The 16,247-nt window shown below is 37.6% G+C and overlaps 3 protein-coding genes across 4 annotated transcripts; all 3 read right to left on the reverse strand.

The window, feature by feature from the left end:
• Nucleotides 1-260: 260 nt before the first annotated feature.
• Nucleotides 261-1,525, reverse strand: LOC126795493 (phospholipase A1-IIgamma-like). Its single transcript, XM_050522324.1, has 2 exons — nt 986-1,525; nt 261-896 (listed from the first exon to the last, which is right to left on the reverse strand). Exons 1-2 carry the CDS (start codon nt 1,523-1,525, stop codon nt 261-263), a joined length of 1,176 nt encoding a protein of 391 aa, XP_050378281.1.
• A 2,025-nt stretch (nt 1,526-3,550) lies between these two features.
• Nucleotides 3,551-7,522, reverse strand: LOC126793687 (deSI-like protein At4g17486). Of its 2 annotated transcripts, none has more exons than XM_050520284.1 (4): nt 7,212-7,522; nt 5,644-5,931; nt 5,475-5,555; nt 3,551-3,997 (listed from the first exon to the last, which is right to left on the reverse strand). In XM_050520284.1, the coding sequence occupies exons 1-4, from the start codon at nt 7,381-7,383 to the stop codon at nt 3,840-3,842; spliced, it is 699 nt and encodes a 232-aa protein (XP_050376241.1). In that variant the 5' UTR covers nt 7,384-7,522; the 3' UTR covers nt 3,551-3,839. The 2 variants fall into 2 exon arrangements, with proteins under 2 accessions (XP_050376241.1, XP_050376239.1); XM_050520282.1 differs by having other exon boundaries at nt 5,475-5,561.
• A 1,084-nt stretch (nt 7,523-8,606) lies between these two features.
• LOC126793695 (nudix hydrolase 8) lies at nt 8,607-12,550 on the reverse strand. The gene is made up of 9 exons (XM_050520293.1): nt 12,250-12,550; nt 10,828-11,112; nt 10,508-10,581; nt 10,145-10,282; nt 9,715-9,792; nt 9,573-9,623; nt 9,421-9,455; nt 9,050-9,158; nt 8,607-8,835 (listed from the first exon to the last, which is right to left on the reverse strand). Exons 1-9 carry the CDS (start codon nt 12,398-12,400, stop codon nt 8,629-8,631), a joined length of 1,128 nt encoding a protein of 375 aa, XP_050376250.1. The 5' UTR covers nt 12,401-12,550; the 3' UTR covers nt 8,607-8,628.
• Between the last annotated feature and the right edge of the window lie 3,697 nt (nt 12,551-16,247).

Genomic DNA, 16,247 nt, shown 5'->3' on the forward strand with positions numbered 1-16,247 from the left:
ATTTAATTGTAATTGAGGAAGTAATGTCTGCATGCAATTAAAGTTTATCTAATACAACATACTTCAGTGCATCAATAAACAAGACATATTAGAAGAAGGAAACAACATGAGAATGGAGGGACCTCAAATTAAGACTGAAAGATCGACCCCTATCCCCAGCGACACACAAAGCTTAACAGAATTGGAAGGAAACCTTATTCGAATTATAATAGAGCTTATATGCTTTATTTAAAGCTGGATTAGCATTCCAACGGTGCCATTTAGATCATGGCCGGACTCTTATCTTTCTCGTGATCATCCAACACCCAGGAGCCATCATTCATTTGGATCATAGACTTATTCTTCTCGATCCACCACTCAGCAACTATATTATACTCGTCCTTCACGCCATCAGTATACTTGTTCACAAGTGCGAGATCACGATCAACTTCTAATTTGAAAGCAGAACTATTGATCCCTTGAGTCCCTGCAACTCCATGCAAGTAAACCTCCAGGTCGTGCAAAGCGCCAAGGTTTTCTGTGACATCAGGAATAACTTTCAAGAACGGCGACTTAACAGTGTCGATTCTCAACTCTTTTCCAACATGAATATAGTCCCCCGTTTCTGGTTGATTAGGGACTAGATCTTTTTCATTTGATATACGCAAGACGTGAAGATTTTTCAGACCGGAAAATACATCTCTGAAACCCTTGTTTCCGAGACAGGGACTAGCAAACCCAAAGACCGTGACAGGAATGATCTTGTTTGGTTGATCTGCCATTTTATTGTAACCGTTGTGAACTATATCAGTTGCATTTAGAGTTGCGAGGACAGCCCCCATGCTGTGACCAGTGACGGTAATGCTGATTTCTTCAGCCTTGTATTCATTGAGTACTTCTTGAAGTGCAGCTATAGCCTGAGACATAGTGATGATAATACGTTGTAGCAACTTATTTTTTTAGGTTAAGTATGAACTTCGTACTAAAGGAGAAATATTAAGATTACCTGATCTCTGGAACTCGTAACTTGATTGTGTGAAGACACAGGGTCGACATCAGTGTAGTAGGAAAACCAACCATTGTGCACCTTAGGATCATTCTGCTCTCCCAGAATTTGAGAAGCTGAGACTAAATTGAACTTCACATCAATAAGCCACTCATGTTTCAATTGGGTTCCTCTCCATGAAATCAATACATCCTTCCTGCCTAGCAGTTTAGTTCCTTCATCAGTTGTCACCGCAACAAAACCTATAAAGTTTGATTTCTTGGGCGAAAATTCTGCATGAGCTGCATAAAAATACTTTTTCACCACATACTTGTATGGATTACCACTGTCCAAACCCACCTTTGGGAACAAATTTCCCTTTGCGTATCGTGGAAGTCCATAGTTTTTCGACTTTTTCTCAGTCACCACGGTAGCTATTGATCCAGCCCTTTCACCATAGTGAATGATATAGCGGCGAAGATTGATGTCGAGAGGGTCCAGAAGACCTTCCCACTCTTTCTCGCCGCTTAGGTCTCTCCAATTTGTTGCAAAGCTAGCCATCACCTTAATTAAGTTTTTCTTGCTTGAGTAACAAAACTAGCTTGAAAAGAGTGAGTTCTCGTTCTTGTTGTGAGATTCTTATAACATCCCGGCTCTTATATTTATAGTAGTATACTGTCATGAATGGTGCTTCGTGCTAAATTTTATTCTTTTGATACGTAATACAACGTCCGCTTCTTATGTAATCTGAAAGGATGATACCTCGTTGAAGTCGTAGAGAAATCATATCAACTTGTAGATATTCTTTTTGTTTGTTTGTAGTCATGTACGTAATGGTAGTGGTAAGTAAATATGATATCACGAAGTGAAAACAAATGTGGCGTTCTGTTCTGGGCACTGTGTTTCCAGACTTGCATCATTGCCTAAAATTGAAAATGAAATTTAATGTAACCTCACATTTTCATGGGCGTATTAGACTTGGTGATTAGATTTTCAGTTTTTGATCGAAGCACAAATATATGGGAAGGTTCGATCATAATCAGCTTGATAGAGTACAAGTTTCCTATATACATATAGAATCATAAACTAAGTACAGGTCGATCATAAAGGTCACAACTTCACAATTCGTAAACATAGATGACAGTCCTCTCTATATATGTTCACTGTATACGTTTTTTTAACTCAGACACGGTATACACAGTCACAAATTACAGGTCATATTATCATACATCATGCTCATGATGGTAAGGTTGATTTTATTTCGATTGCTTGGATCAGTAGGAAAGACTTTTACGTTTGAAGTACGGTGAATACAAAGATGCTTCAATCTTTTCACTTCTCCATCACGTCTTCCCTCCCACCAATTCCAAAGATAAACAAGCTAATATATATTGAGCTTGTGCAATCCTGCAAGGGCTAAAATTATTCCATATAATCCTTAACTGGTTCTGAAGCGTCAGATTGTCTACGGTTAGATCGTGTCCAAGGGCTAATTATGTCTAGGATTGCGGGGCATGATAAGTAAAGCTGGGCAGTGCCGGTTTCTAATTCTGTGCTGCTTGGGAGAGCTTTTCACCACCAAGCTTCATTGCACTGAATCATACTGTCGTTCAATATTGGTGAACGAGGTGCTCACTTGTCTCTCTATTTCCCCTTATAAGACCTGATCATTCTCAATCATTAATACCAAGAAAGTGAAACGAGAAAAAAAATAAGACTGAAAAGTAAAAACCATTCTTCTCCTAATATCCAATAAACCATTTACTACGAATAAGTACCAAATAAAAATACATAAATAGTTTCAAATAATAAAATAAATGTCTAAATAAGAATTGAGGCACACATGCAATGATTTGGCTTCACATATAAAGTTGGAGGTTTCACGTGATGATGTTTTTGCCTTTTCTGATTAAGGTTTTGACGTTCGAATATGAATATGGGGTTTTTGTGTTCTAAAAAAAATGAATTTTTTCACTTATTTGAGACGCAACTCGTCTTAATTTTAAAATGTAGACATTTTTTATTTCCTCGCAAAAGTAAAACGATACCGTTATTTTTTGAAATATAATGAAAAAATATCCGATATATCGAGTCAAAATTGAGTTGACCCAATATATCGGATTTTAACTATGAAATTAACGTTGACTGATAACTTGAAATGATATGAAAAATATCATATCGTTTTCTTAATTTTACCGATATGTCAGGAATACATCGAGAATATATCGGGATATTTAGAACCGAGAGTGGTTGTGAATGAAGCACGTTGTAAAGAAGGATATGCTTCAGAACTATTTCGTGAGATATCAACTCCCTCTGGTACTTTTTTTTGCCTCAGAATGCTTGAGTCTGGTACTTGATTTCTTCAAATACTCGAAGATATAGTACTACTTATGAATTTATAATATAGCAATAGGTTTCAATAGAAAGCTCCATGATTCAACATTCAACCTACTAAACCAAAAATATTATATTTGGCGACTGAAGAATCATCAAGATTTTAATAATAAAACAAGGCCATGGCAAGACATTAGCAGCCTTGCACGCAAATACAATATTGCAATTTCTTTTTAATCAAATAGCATCTCAGGTAACATCTATTATATTAAGAATGATTATATAACAACTACATATTTATGCCTGGTTTGGATATCGGTTGGAGCATTCACATAAATTTCTGAACAAAACAGGCAGCAGACGAATCTCGAGCACCATCAGGGCAACTCTGGCCTTCTTTTTTTTTTTTTTGTAATAAGAATCAACGAACCATTTCTAAGATTGGAAATGCTCAAATAGCTGAACATGTTTCGTGGTACATAAGAATCATACAAAGGCACACATAGAGACAAGAATACCACACAAGTAATGATGGGAGTTACATGAGCTCCCTTGCTAACCTCACTGGTGGCGTTTCCTTCACGAAAGCTACATCACTGATTGGTGCAGCTAACAGGTGATGATTTGAACCCTCCTCACTTCCTGTTCCGGATGAAGCAATTGACTCTGATCCATCATCATCTTCTTCTTCTTGTTCTGTATTCACATAAAAATAAAGGAAAACCATAACATGTAAGAAACACATGTGGAGCACCAAAAACCTACAAACATAAATAATTTCACTCAAAAAATATATCAAAAGATTCTACAACAGATGTATAGCCATACACAGTCGATGTCAGCCTGCCAAGCAGTATGTTCTCAAGATCAACAACTACCACTGAACATACCACAAGTTCACAACAAAAAGCTTAACCAACTAAAGTTGCTAACTGTAGATTAGTAGATCAAGTCAAAATCAAAAGCTAATATGCCAGCAATCTTGAGTCCTTCTTCATGGTGTTTGAGTTTGACACGACTCCCCACAAAATTCACATACGCATTCTCATACTCTAGGCTAACAGTTATGGCCTACAAAAAGTTGTTGTGTTACTTTTGCAAACCAAATTAAGCTACACGATTATTGAAGAGATTCCGGCTGATGCTAATTTGACTCCAAAACGATAGTAGTCCCCTCTTAGTGCAAATTTCAATACCCAGATTACACTATGATAAAATGATACGCATAAAAAAGATAAATCCAGGTCATGAAACTAAAATGCTATCCCACCACCTATCTCTATACTTCATTTCTCCTACCACACTCTCGACTAACTGCGATGTGCATCTCATGAAAGGCCGCAACTTAGTATATGTTGATATATTTGGCAGATGAAATATAATATTTATTTATAATAGTTTTTTTTAACTTATAATAGTTGATTAAAAATGCGGACAAATGGTAATGCACCTAATTTGGCAATCAAAAAATTCTGTATGTTCCATGCTTGTAGACCAATATGTTCTATTTCATGCCCGTTCAATTAAGGGGCATCTGAAAGAACATTCAAGAATCATAGAGTACACATGCAATGGATCTTATCAAGCAATTTCAGGTAAGCCGTAAATCAACAATACATCGTAAAGTACTCTGATGGGTGCAGACTGCAGAGTACTGAGGGAGTGAGCTTGAATGAAATTATGGGTCTTGACTCTCAACTCTTGAGAGGAATTGCAAGCATAAGGAGCAAATATATCCATCATATTGCTTAATTGAGGTAGTTTTGGTTGAGTATTTATGAAATAAACTATTAATATCACGGGTGGGCCTACTGCGCACTTCTTGTGTGTGTATGAAATGTTGAATAGACCTGAATTGTTTTTAATAATCCTAGCAGTACATTGAAGAGGACATGACTACCCTACTTCGAATCTATGTTTCCTGTTTATTCTCATCTTCCTCCGTCACACCAACCTCTCTTTCACATCACAACTTTGACCACATTGCATACTTATCTTTTGTACTATGAAGTTTTCCTTTTCTGTGGGATACCACTTACTAATCTATGATATAAAGAGGAAGATCAAATCCATATACCAGCTTCGTTTCACTTTCCTTGACACAGCTGAGGATAAATCTCTAGGATTAGAGAAGTATGCAATATTGTGATTCAAAAAATTGTTAGAAACATACCAGAATAATGCGGATGATCAGGAAGATGTCTGACTGCTGATAATTGAATGTTTTCTGGCAGAAGACAATTACAAAAAGAACCTGAAACTTGAGAAGAATCTCTACTCAGTATCGGAAAGCCAGATTAGGTACTTTTTAATTTATTGAAGTAGATGATTTTTACTCTCACCTACTCGTGCCAGCCGATTGACCCATCCAGGGATAGGTTTTCCAGTTAGCCGCAAACAGACTTCAGCAGTAAAATGGTTGCAATTCTTGGCAATTAAATGATAGGTATCACCGTGATACCTTGCAGAAAGGCGTTCCATAAATGACCTAAGTTCTGTACGAGACATATCAGTGCTGCCCAGCAGGAGTGACCTTCTGAATATGAAGCCAGGGCAACTCCTTGGTTCCACCTCAAAAACTCCACTGCTAGGATACTCATGAGCTCCAAAGCCATACTCCAAACCATGCACTGCTTATAAGAACAGGTAGAACTGTATCATGCTTCTGAGGTTAATCATCAGAAGGCTGCACAGGGGTGCCACCCATCCAACACTCATGTATTAAATAAATAAACAACCATAAATGTAATAATCCAAATCAAAATATTACTGCAATCTCTGGGTATTCATGTCCTACAATTTTACTATCATTGTGAAAAAGTAACAAGATGACTATCAGCTTTCTAATCATAGTTAGCTGACACTTCACATAAAGTATATGTTCCGTCCGTCTACTTTGATGCTTGAAAGACCATACAGATTCTACTAGTTTCTACTAAGGAGCTTGCAAAATCTCTATCCCCTCGTGCCAAATTATCTTTCCTATGAGGCTATGACAGAACCTCAAACTACCCTTTAAATTTTAGTTTAGCAATATATTAAACTCCTTATTATAATATATGGCACTACTATATCTATTTATGCACGCAAAGGCACATTCACATGATAATAAAAAAATTAACAGAAACTTCTCAGAGTAATTCAAGTTTGTTCAAGCTGTACTGATGTTTGTAATAGAAAGGAGTGAAGGCAACTAGAGGATATTCCATGCAGTCATGCACACACGAGTTAAAAATCTCTGGTTGCCAGTGATTGTATTATTACACGATGAAGTTCTTCACTATGACTGCTGATTATGTTCTTCATGTTGCTGAATTGAAAATTATAAACAACATTATGATATCTGGTGTACATTTAGACTCTTGTTAGACTGAACTCCGCGGACTCTGCTATCCTAATGGCTTGTTATTAAACAAGTTACTAACTGGCAAGTAGAAGAGATTGCATGCATGGAAGAATCATAATTCAATTGTTTGCACTGATTTCGACTATACACCACGCAATTTCGCAGAACATAATCTAACAACCATCAAACTCCCCACTGACATCACTTCCTCAACCAGTGAACAAATCAACATACCATAATTTCAACGAAAAAAGAAACTCCTAACCTAAAAATCTTTCTTCCAAAGAACCCCGAAAAAAGCTGCATTGTATATCAACACAGATCAACAAAAACAACTCGATTTCGATCTTTTCGTGCATGCATTCTCTTCTCAGTTCCCAGCTCTCTCACTCTTCCCTCTCTCCCAAACATCACTACAGCAATCAACACACTACAGAATCACCACAGTATAGCTCAATCATTACATCAAAACACTAAAGAACACCACAAAATACATCAAGCTTCAAACTTTAACACCTAAAAATCCAAAAACTGAATAAGCAAGAACCCTAATTTCCTGATTACCTTCGATTCCAGAGTGGAAGACCCCAAATCCAAACCAGTAGAGGTAGTTATTTACAGGGGTGAGATCGTAGACATTGAGGTACAAAAGGGCGCGAGTCCTTTTCAGATCAGTCTGCTCCTTCTCTACGCCAGAGCTCGAGCTAGGGCTCGAGTTTAATGGGAACAACCGCATTGGGATCGAGTCGCTAAAACCCTAATTTTTTTTTATCCCCAATTGGGGTTTTGCGATGCGATCACAAGCTGATCATATTTGATTGAAATTGTAGGGTTGGGTATGACTGGGGGTTTGAAATTTGAAAGCTAAAATGGCAAAGAAGGTTTCTTTAATTGGGGCTTTGGACAATGCCCTCGGTTTTTATGGTTCATCACCCAAAAAAAATTTAAAAATATACAAATTATAGGTCTTTGTTTATATTTTTGTTTTTTATTTAAATTTACGGCAATATTTTTAAAAAAATTTAGGGTGCGCTACTATATACTATACAACATATCCATCCACCACACATTCACACTACCACTCTACGTGCATCAACATCTTCCTCCTCTATCCACCTTCAGATCCTGTTGTATGGCATACAACAACTGTACAACAGACGAACCCAATGTTTTTTGTTTTTTTGTTTCAAATCTTTCAAATGATTTCTTAGTTTTGTGATCATGATGTTCTTCATGTGCACAATAGGGTGATCATCAAGACAACGAGTGATTGATGTCTGCATTCCGCAAGATCAAGTTGAGTTGTGAGTTAGTAGGGTGAATGTTTTTTAATCGAAGAAAGTGATAGTGATGTGAAGTCAGATTCTCTTAGAATTGTACGTAGCAGTATACACAATTCATGAATGTTTTTAGAGTGAGCCCTTTCAATTAGTGTGAGCCCAAGCTAAATCAAACGATCCTGCCTTATCTCAACCAGTTTGGAGATCGAAGCTTCCATCAAAGAGGCACCATTTCACAAACTCGACATGTTGTCTTCACTTTGTCTCTTAACAGTTATATCATCCCAACATTCGCTTCAACACCAGATAAGCCAGTTTTCAAAACACTTTTTTATTTTACAAACATCGTGTTTAAATGGTTTGGTTTTCGACTCAAGATGTTGACTCTATCATAACATTTAAATTACACGTGTTAACTCAGCTACATGACTTTAAAGAGACAAAAAAAATGAATTTATGGAACTTGATGATACTATTTACAACATGGGAGGATATACATTGTTGTTACCATGCGACCGGCTTATACAATAAGACATATTTACATCATTAAGAGGCAGAACCATTGTGATTACATGTTAAGTGTACAATACACCACTTGTAACCACGAGTGAAGCCCCAAAGAGTTTGCTTTGGTAACAACTGTACATATGCATCAACAGAGTGAACATACAGGAAGGTTTCTGGGCAGTGAGTCTGCCACATCAACAATCTGAACAGTTGAAATCTTGCGTATCGACGACGTTATAGTACGATGAAGACAATCTGCCATCAAACTTGGAGACGACTTGATGAGAAGATAAACCACAGTAACGCTTTCCTAGCCGGGCAATGCATATAGAAATGACCTTCTTGAACATGGAATCTTCTTTTACTAGTGGTTGCTCCACAAACTCAGCCAGAGGCATCCACTGCACAGTACCATATATGCTTCAAGTCAGCGTACTAATCAGATATTTGAGTGACGCATATGAGCAAATAGCTTATTGCCTCAAAATTTCATGCATTTAGCAAATTTTAAATCACAACTTTCTTGCAGAAAAAAAAAAGATAAGGTGTGGTAATCGGTAATAAGCAAGAACTGTAGACAGTAGGCTTGGTTTCTGTTTTAGTACAAATTCTTACCTTGGCTGCTTCAATTTCAAGATCATCAACTATTATCTGAGTCGATACTGGTTTTAGCATGCAGATAAAGAACAAATCAGACTTTTCGAAAGCTACATTGTGAGCATGCCTGGAAATGAAGTTACGGAAGATATTAGATACTGGAAATTTATAGAGAAAATCAGTTCCCAGCATTTATATGAATTCTTATATTGCATTGGTTTCAATTTTTTCATTTCTTAAAATTCTTTCTGCTGAGGAACACATGCAGCATTCCTTTATGGCAATGATGATTACATGTAAGTGATGTAACACAAAAAAAGTTAAATCCTAGAGTGATCAGCTTCAACCACATGTCTATAAGAATAAGAATCACATATTTGTGGTTTTACCTGAATGCAATAACTTCCACAAACTCGGTATCAATCTGTAACAAAATAGAATGCAGATACTTCTGTTAGACGAAGAGCTTGATTAGAAAAGTGGAATTTTGCATTTCAATGGTACACTTGTACAAATAGATGATACAAATAATACTTCTTACCCCAGTTTCCTCCTTAACTTCTCTCACAGTTCCTGTGAAAATCTCCTCTGACTGATACCAAGGAAACATTAGTAATTCCAAGCAGAAAATGGTGAAACTTATTAATTTGTGTTCAAGCTCCAAAGTTGGATAGATCTAGTACCTCAAGGATGAAACCAGTTGGTATTTTCCAGAAACCAACACACGCGGGATCACAGTGTTTCTCTTGTACAACAAGAACCTGCAGTCAGTCAACTGTTCATTAGTACTTGATTTAAGTCTAAACAAGCATACAAAAAGGTAGCCTGATAGAAATCATGCTGAATCTAAATTAATAATGTGGAGGACTACAATTATAATCAGTGGAACAAACCAAAGAATTGTTTCACAACTAGGGTCAAGTGGTGGCCATATGGCTTTTTACCAACAGATTTATGTATAGGTTTGCTGCTTAATACTCCAGAATAGCTAGGCCAGTTGAACAATGCAGAACTAAATGGAGCAACAAGAATTAGGCTATCCTTTCAAACCAGAAAGGATATTAATCAAGAAAATGACATATAATGCAACAATCAGAACAGAAGCAACCATACCTCATTATTGTTATTGACGACAAATCCCCCAACCCCTACTTGATGTGAAGCATTAGCTGGAATCATGCAAGGCCCCTCTGGTATCCAGTATGTCAACATCACATATCCTTGTTCTGCGTGGTGGTACTGGAAGCCTTCCTGAAACCAAAGAACTTATCTCAGGTACTCCCAGATTCAACACTTTTAGTAAATAGTTTAGAAAAAAATGGGAATAGCTGGCATTTATCACTCTGATGCTAGAACATTCTTTTTTTTTATACTTGAACTAAAATGATTGTGCAATTTAGAAATAACTTTATTCTAGTGAACACCATATCAAGAAATAATAGATTAATACCTTGCAGTCATGTGTAGAGATGTTACCTTAATAGCAACTGGAACAAGCTCAGCTCGTTCTACGGGCAGCTTGAGCCATATTCCTTTCTTTCTCTGTAACCAAATGAAATTATTGATGTTTAATTAAGTTTAGACTAGTAACCTCTTTGCTAAACAAGGATATAATAATCACTAAACATGATTCAACAGGCTCGAAGCTTGATGAGTGGAACTCTGGTTATGTAAATAAGCAAAGCATAGATGCTGACTTCAGAATATACAAAACTAAGTAGAAGCTACATTTGCTGCAACTATGTTTGAGAAGAAACAATTCAATGGTTTGAGCTTTCAAAATTGTAGTCCTCCACTCCAATGAGAAAGGGAGGAGTTGAGGATGTAAGCAAAGGCATCTGCATTTTCTGGCAGTCGTTCTGGATCAACGATAACTCCGCCATACTCGTCATCAAAGGCATCAAGTACTCTAATGTCTCTAGGAAACAAATTTGATCTTGCACCATTTGTTCCAAAGATTTGAAATAACGATGTTTCAGCTGCAAGTTTATCCCCTGCAATACTGACAATGGCATTTGTTGACAGATATCTATTGTTTGAACTAGAAGGATGAGAAGAGAAAGAAGCCTTCAGAGGATTACCTAAAAAGAACCCGGAAAACAGAAGAAATCATTCCAAACGTTCTTCAAATCCTCAATTCCCACTAAGATTTAAATTTCATAGTGCACTAAAAGAGAAATGACATCCAAGATTATCACCTTGATATACCTGATGGGGAACAGAAGTACATACTATGATAGTATTTGTCAATTCCACATATATCTCCTAGTCGAATTAGGAGACTTGGTTCTCCTAGTCGAAATAGGAGACTTGGTTTGGTAAGATCGTCTACTGCATATATTTGAATTTCTGCATTGATATCTTCTTTCAATCAGTATGTGCTGTTTTTGGAAACTTTAATCTGTATGACTTTGTATCATGCCATATATGTATACCGATCCATGTTTTATGGCGTTAAATGAGATCTAAACTGATATGTTTTCTGCCTATATATACGGCATTGCTGTAACTGATGAATTGTGGCAAAACAAGAATATTTTTCTTGGTATACAGGTCTGATAGTGCAAGATATCTGCATATATGTCGACTGAATACACTTATGAGAATTAGTATAATTCTTCTCTTCAATCTTAGATTGAGAATCACCTGTGTATTTATCTCATTGAGATCAACTGGTTTATGCAGGTGCATGTGGTACTTTCTACAGCAAAGGGTTGCTGACCTATGAATGAAGTTTAGAATATAATTATGTGAATTAAGTTAGTCTTGTTGGCTTGTAAAGAGATCTCTTGGGAGACTCTACTTGAGGAAGATTATTGTAAATCTCATTCTTAGTGAAAGTTTTGTGTGGTCTGCGTGAAAGTCCCGCAGTGGTTTTTTACCAAGAGTTTGGTTTCCATTGTAGTGAAAAATATTGTCTGTGTGTGATTGTTTCTGTGTGATTGCCTACTGTTATTACTCTCCTATACTTTTATACTAAGATTAATTTCTGCCACATAATAGAGAGAATAATCAACTAAGGTTTTTGTTCCATCACTTCTATGATAGATCGGGTCTTTTTCTCAAATGTTGTACTTATTAGCTACTTTACAGGGCAAAACTAGCTGCAAACTCATCAAGAGTCGCCAAGTTACTTGATAAACCAATACACAACAAATCAGGACATAACAAAACAAAACAAAATTTGGAACAAAGTATAAGATTATAATATCAATTACCTAAGCAAGAGCAGAACTGTGGACATACTTTGACACCAGCCGGTAAGTACCTGATACTCGAAAACAGATTGGAGTACATCCTCCCCACCTGAGCCATCTCCGAAGTAGACATAGAATTCGATTGAAACAAGCTCATCTCCATTACAGACATTATCCGAAATCCCAACTACCTTAAACAAATAACCACAGATGTACCATCCAATGAAATCTACAACTTAAAATAACATTCCCTGAATATCCACATTCCCATCACTCATAACGCTCAATAACAAGAAATCGCCATAGGATTCACCGTTCCGTGTGATCTAGTGTTGGTATTTAGGTAGATTATTATCTGATATTTGCTTCTGTCAATAATCTCTAGTTTATAGGGACATGTTGTTAGATTTGACTATTTCCTTGTAATCGTGTACCACGCACTTGAGTAGTGGAAGACGTGGGCTGCTTTGTCTTTTAGTTTTCTTTGTAAGGCTATTTAAAGGCCAGACTGCAAATAATGTAGATAGAGAGGTATTCTCCTAATTCCAGTTTGTGTAGTTATGCTTCTGATATCAACAAATCTGGTATAAGAGCCCTATCAAGGGGCCTGATTGAAAGGGAGAAAGAGTGTTAGAAACTGCAGTTCTCTTATAAGAGTGATTGAGAGAAAAAGGTGAGAAGAGTGATTGAGAAATGGCATCGGAGGAGAGAGATTTTGTGCCCAAGTTCGATGGGTACTACGACCATTGGTCTATGCTCATGGAGAACTTTATTCGATCCAAACAGTGCTGGAATCTTATTCAGTTTGGAATTCCGACGGAGGTGCAAGGAGCAGTCTCAATTAGAACTCAAGAGTCATCTTCACCTGCATCCTTCTCTTTGGTGGTTTATGGAGAAGAACAGCCCTCTGAAACCCGGCGTAAGGCAATGGAGGATCAGCGTAAGGCTATGGAGGATCAACGCAAGGTGATTGAAGATGCTGAATTGAAGGATTTGAAGGTAAAAAACTACTTGTTTCAAGCAATAGATAGAAAGATTATGGAGACAATCTTGAACAAGCAGACGAGTAAGGGAATTTGGGACTCAATGAAGCAGAAGTACCAAGGTTCCACTAGGGTGAAAAGAGCTCAGTTACAAGCTCTTAGGAGGGAGTTTGAGCTACTGGGAATGAAAGAAGGAGAAAAGGTAGATGATTACTTTGCAAGAACTCTCACTATTGCTAACAAAATGAAAGCAAATGATGAGAAGATGGAGGAGTTGGTGATAGTTGAGAAGATTTTGAGGTCAATGACTGCCAAATTTGACTATGTTGTGTGTTCTATCGAAGAATCGAACAATCTCGAAACCTTGACCATTGATGAGTTGCAGAGTAGTCTCTTGGTACATGAGCAACGAATGCTTGGCCATAGGAGTGAAAGTGGAGAAGAACAGGTGTTGAAAGTAACCTTGGAGGGAAGAAATGATGGAATGAGTAATGACAACTTTGCAACCAGAGGCAGAGGACGTGGTGGCTTACGAGGACGTGGTAGAGGCAGAGGAAGGCCAGGGTTCAGTAAAGCTTTGATTGAATGCTTCAAGTGTCATAAACTAGGGCATTACCAATATGAATGTCCTAGTTGGGAGAAGGCAGCAAATTATGCAGAACTTGATGAGGATGAGCTTTTACTAATGGCCTATGTGGAGTTGAACAATTCGAAACGAGAGGATGTATGGTTTCTTGACAGTGGCTGCAGCAATCATATGTGTGGAAAATATAAATGGTTTACTACTCTAGATGAGGGATTTCGACACTCAGTCAAATTAGGCAACAACACAAGAATGCAAGTGATGGGGAAAGGAAATATCAAGCTGGAAGTCGATGGTCTAATTCAGGTAATCAGTGATGTCTACTTTGTTCTTGAATTGAAAAACAACTTGCTAAGCATAGGTCAACTACAAGAAAAGAAGCTAGCAATTTTGATCCAAGATGATGCTTGTAAGATTTATCATCCAAGTAGAGGGCTTATTATACAAACTCAAATGACTGCAAATCGTATGTTTTTACTTCTTGCAAACATGGTATCTGAGGGTTCGTCCACATGCATGTTAGCAACCTCTGATGATCTAGCATATCTATGGCATTGTCGTTATGGACATTTGAACTACAAAGGCCTCAGAACTTTGCAATACAGAAAGATGGTGAAAGGAATGCCTCAATTTCAATCATCTACAGCAGTGTGTCAGGACTGTTTGGTGGGAAAGCAAAAGCGAGACTCATTTCCAAAACAGAGCTCATGGAGGGCTTCACACAAGTTACAGTTGGTGCACGCAGATATTTGTGGACCAATTACACCCACCTCCAATAGTCACAAGAGGTACCTTCTCAGTTTTATTGATGATTACAGTAGAAAAATGTGGAGTTACTTTCTAGCTGAGAAGTATGAAGCACTCAAAATGTTCAAATGCTACAAAGCTTTAGTTGAAAAAGAAATTGGGTCCTCTATTTGTTGTCTAAGAACTGACAGGGATGGAGAGTTCACTTCAAACGAATTCAATGAGTTTTGCAAGTCTGAAGGAATCAAAAGACAGCTCACAGCTGCCTACACTCCCCAACAGAATGGGGTTGCAGAACGAAGGAACAGGACTATTATGAATCTAGTTCGAAGCATCTTGTCTGAGAAGAAAGTTCCAAAGGATTTTTGGGCAGAAGCAGTGAATTGGATCACACATGTTCTCAATAGAAGTCCAACTGTAGCAGTACGAGATATGACACCTGAAGAGGCTTGGAGTGGAGCCAAACCTAGTGTTGGTCATTTCAGAGTGTTTGGATGCATAGGTCATGTCCACATTCCTGATGTTAAAAGAAAGAAACTCGATGATAAAAGTTGCAAATGTGTCTTCTTTGGTGTCAGTGAAGAATCAAAAGCCTACCGACTGTACAATCCCACCTCAAAGAAAGTTATTGTAAGTCGAGATGTTGTCTTTGAAGAAACTGAATGTTGGGATTGGGGAAGGAGTATGGAGGAAGTTAGACTGGATGTGTTGACTTGGGGAGACAGTGAGGAAGTTTTGGTAGAAAAAGGGCATGATGATGGAGAAGAAGACAATGAGGATGATGATGTTGTCAATGAGCAAGGACATGGGGAGCATGGTGAGTCTAATTCATCCTCAAACAGCTCCATACAGCTCCATACAAGAAGATACTCGACCTGACTTGAACGTAGAGGCAAGACCAAGCAGAAATAGAAAACAACCACCTTACCTGCAAGATTATGTTCCTGGAGATGGACTGGGATTGTCTAATGATGAAACTGAACCACATAGCCTTGCTGTTTTCTTTGCAAATGAAGATCCAGTTACCTATGATGATGCAGCCAAATGTCCTAAATGGAGAGATGCTATGAAGTCCGAGATAAAAGCTATCGAAAGAAACAATACATGGGAGCTTACTAATTTGCCTGAAGGTGTAAGAACAATTGGTGTGAAGTGGGTTTTTAAGACAAAATATGATGAACATGGTGAGTTGGTAAAGTGTAAGGCTCGGCTAGTTGCAAAGGGTTATGCTCAGAAGAAGGGAATAGATTACACTGAGGTTTATGCACCAGTAGCTCGTTGGGACACAATCAGGATGATTATTGCTTTGGCAGCACATAAAAGCTGGACCATTTATCAGTTAGATGTTAAAAGTGCTTTCTTACATGGAGAACTCACTGAAGCAGTGTATGTTGAGCAACCACAGGGTTTTGAAGTCAAAGGAGAAGAAAGGAAAGTGTACAAGCTCAAGAAAGCACTCTATGGGCTCAAACAAACTCCTAGAGCTTGGTACAGCAGAATTGAGAATTACTTCTTGAAGGAAGGATTTGAGAAGTGTGACTTTGAGCATACATTGTTTATTAAGGCTGGTACAAGAGGTACGTTCTTAATTTTAAGTCTGTACGTGGATGATTTGATTTTTACTGGAAATAGTGAGCATATGTTTACTGAGTTTAAGGAGTCCATGAAGAATGAGTTTGATATGAGTGATCTCGGTAAGATGAGAT

The sequence above is a fragment of the Argentina anserina genome, chromosome 5 (assembly GCF_933775445.1).
Source record: "Argentina anserina chromosome 5, drPotAnse1.1, whole genome shotgun sequence".
NCBI classification, from domain to species: Eukaryota; Viridiplantae; Streptophyta; class Magnoliopsida; order Rosales; family Rosaceae; genus Argentina; species Argentina anserina.